The following is a 3407-nucleotide window of genomic DNA, read 5'->3' as shown; positions in this document are numbered from 1 at the left end:
GCATTATTATATAGTGAACAAATGAACAAACAAATAAATAAAAACAATAGTTCCCTGCAGTGTTATAAAGTAAAAATAAGGCCACTACTCCATGTGCATACACAGAAAAAAGTGTATCATAGGGGGAAAAAATAGGTTGTACACACTGTTTATCGATTCGTTACAGACACAGACAGCAATTCCACTCAGTAGTACTCATATTTGTAACTTGCGCACGTACACACTCATTCACACACATAATACACTTACATTACACTACAAGGAACCTTGGAATCAGGTGAACTTGCACAAACTCTACAATAATAGAACCTGCAACAACTCCTTTTTTATTTTAAGGGCCCCAACGGACATTTTTGGTTTTAGTGTGCACACTACTTTTTTATTTTTCTTACTGTTTGGGTTAATATTTTGTATTCTGTACAAACCAGACAAATCATTTTGTCCACTGTAAAAAATATAAGAGTGGCTACTCAATTGTTACTCTTGCGTCTGCCTCATTATTGTTGCTCAGTACAGTGGCTCCTCTCGAATTTAGTTTCTTCTGATTCTGGTCCAGGTCTTATCATCAGATCAACTTCTTATTATACTGTAATTCACTTTTACACTGCTAAAATTGGTTACATTAGGCTAACCAAAACACACTACAACAAAAAATCACTCTAGACGAGGAAGACGAGAAAACAAGGAACATGGACGTGGTGATACTATACGTGGTTCTTGGCGATGAGTCGGGGTACATGGACGGAACGTAATACTCGGGCGCCGGACAAGAGAAGACACAGACTATTTAACACATGAGGGTAATGGGGAACAGGTGACAACAATCAGGGATCGGGGAGGACGTCAGACAGGAAACACGTGGGGAAGGGCAAGTGACCTGGAACGAGAGGGGAGTTAATTTCAAAGTAAAACAGGAAATGACAAGACAACGAACCCAGACAAGACACCCCTCACCGTGGCGTGACAACCAGAGTAGATAACTCTAATAAGTGTCCTCCTTAATACGTGATATCCATGAGTTTGTGGTCTTATATTCTTAAGAAGCTCCTTTATTCATATCAAAACACACACTCGCCACTATCATCATTGTAAGTTTATGTGTGTTTATATGAAGTCCACTTCTTTTATTCACTTGGTTTAATCTTTAAGTTAGTCAATAAATACACATTAATCATTAAGTCGTTGTCCGTGTATATTTCTTCTGAGCAGAATACAAAGATCCCTATTTCACAGCTTGTGATCTGAAGAGTGAGATTGATTTATTGAAATTATATTGATTGGTTCCTAACTGATTAATAGTGGTCATCAGAGTCATTAAATCAAACTTTGTAAATTCCTGTTGACCAACAGGTGGTGCCCCGATTCTAATAGCAGACAGTAGAATCTACAAAGTCTTATTTCCTTATCTGCCCGTATTTTACAAGTTACATGTTGATGGAACAAAGTCCATCAAACCCTCCCCTCTCTCTCTCTCTCTAAGTGAAACTCAGACAGTCGTCGTCGCTGAGAGGTGAAATGGCGCAGAAAGGAGTTCAGCTGGACCGGGAAACCTTCTCTTGTTCCATCTGTCTGGATCTCCTGAAGGATCCGGTGACTACTTCCTGTGGACACAACTACTGCATGAAGTGTATTGGAAGCTTCTGGGATGAGAAGGAGATCTACAGCTGCCCTCAGTGTAGACAGACCTTCATACCGAGGCCTGTCCTTCTGAAAAACACCATGTTGGCAGATCTGGTGGAGGAGCTGAAGAAGACTGGACTCCAAGCTGCTCCTGCTGGTCTCTGCTATGCTGGACCTGAAGATGTGGCCTGTGATTCCTGCACTGGGAGGAAACTGAAAGCCCTCAAGTCCTGTCTGGTGTGTCTGGCCTCTTACTGTGAGAAACACCTCCAGCCTCATCATGAATCAGCAGCATTTAAGAAACACCGGCTGGTGGAGCCCTCCAACAAGCTCCAGGAGAACATGTGCTCTCGTCACGATGAGGTGATGAAGATGTTCTGCCGTACTGATCAGCAGTCTATCTGTTATCTCTGCTCTGTGGACGAACATAAAGGCCACGACACAGTCTCAGCTGCAGCAGAAAGGGCCGAGAGGCAGAGAGAGCTGGAGGGGAGTCGACTAAACATCCAGCAGAGAATCCAGGACAGAGACAAAGATGTGAAGCTGCTCCACCAGGAGGTGGAGGCCATCAACCACTCTGCTGATAAAGCAGTGGAGGACAGTGAGGAGATGTTCACTGAGCTGATCCGTCTCATGGAGAGAAGACGCTCTGACGTGAAGCAGCAGGTCAGATCCCAGCAGGAAACTGAAGTGAGTCGAGTCGGAGAGCTTCAGGAGAAGCTGCAGCAGGAGATCAGTGAGCTGAAGAGGAGAGACGCTGAGCTGGAGAAGCTCTCACACACAGAGGATCACAACCAGTTTCTACACGACTACCCGTCACTGTCACCACTCAGTGAGTCCACACACTCATCCAGCATCAACGCCCGTCCTCCTCGCCGCTACTTTGAGGACGTGACGGCGGCGCTGTCAGAAGTCAGAGATGGACTACAGGAAGTTCTGACACACAGATGGACAAACGTCTCACTGGCAGGGACTGAAGTGGATGTTTCACTGCCACAACCAGAACCCAAGACCAGAGCTGGATTCTTGAAATATTCACGTGAAATCACACTGGATCCAAACACAGCACACACATATCTGTTATTATCTGAGGGGAACAGAAAAGCAACATGCAGTCCATTCCAGTGTTATTCTAATCACCCAGACAGATTCAATGGAAGTCCTCAGGTCCTGAGTAGAGAAAGTCTGACTGGCCGTTGTTACTGGGAGGTGGAGCGGAGAGGAGGTGGAGATGGTGTAGCAGTCGCATACAAGAGTATCAGTAGAACAGGAGGCTGGTGTCAATGTATGTTCGGATACAATGACAAATCCTGGTCGTTATATTGTTTCGACAACAGATATACGTTCTTCTACAACTCTGTTAAAACTCCCGTCTCAGGTCCTCCGTCCTCCAGAGTAGGAGTGTTCCTGGATCACAGAGCAGGTATTCTGTCCTTCTACAGCGTCTCTGAGACCATGACTCTCCTCCACAGAGTCCAGACCACGTTCACTGAGCCCCTCTATGCTGGACTTGGACTTGGACTTGGAGGCAGTGGTGAGTTCTGTCAACTCAACTAGACAGAAGTCATTTAAGAGTTCAATGACTTCACCTCCTTCTTCTTCTCCCTCCTCCTCCTCCTCCTCCTCCTCCTCCTCTTGTCCTTCTCCTCCCCCTCCTTCTCTCCTCTATTTGAATCCCATTAAAAATAAAATAACTGTTTTGCTGATGTTTTCTTTTGAGAATGGTACACAGCTTGAAAATTCTACCATTTTTGTTCAAGTCCCTCCTTATTGTGGGTCTTTAAACA

The 3407-nt window shown here is 44.8% G+C and overlaps 1 protein-coding gene across 1 annotated transcript; it reads left to right on the top strand.

Moving 5' to 3' along the window:
- Positions 1-1497: 1497 nt before the first annotated feature.
- Positions 1498-3177, top strand: LOC311008501 (tripartite motif-containing protein 16-like; the record flags this gene model as incomplete). Its single annotated transcript, XM_084002193.1, has 1 exon — positions 1498-3177. The coding sequence occupies exon 1, from the start codon at positions 1516-1518 to the stop codon at positions 3175-3177; it is 1662 nt and encodes a 553-aa protein (XP_083858319.1). The 5' UTR covers positions 1498-1515.
- Positions 3178-3407: the final 230 nt, after the last annotated feature.

This window comes from Eutrigla gurnardus, assembly GCF_963514095.1.
Source record: "Eutrigla gurnardus genome assembly, chromosome: 22".
Classification (NCBI taxonomy): Eukaryota; Metazoa; Chordata; class Actinopteri; order Perciformes; family Triglidae; genus Eutrigla; species Eutrigla gurnardus.
Note: the sequence above shows the minus strand (reverse complement) of the source record. Positions and strands in the feature narration are given on the sequence as shown.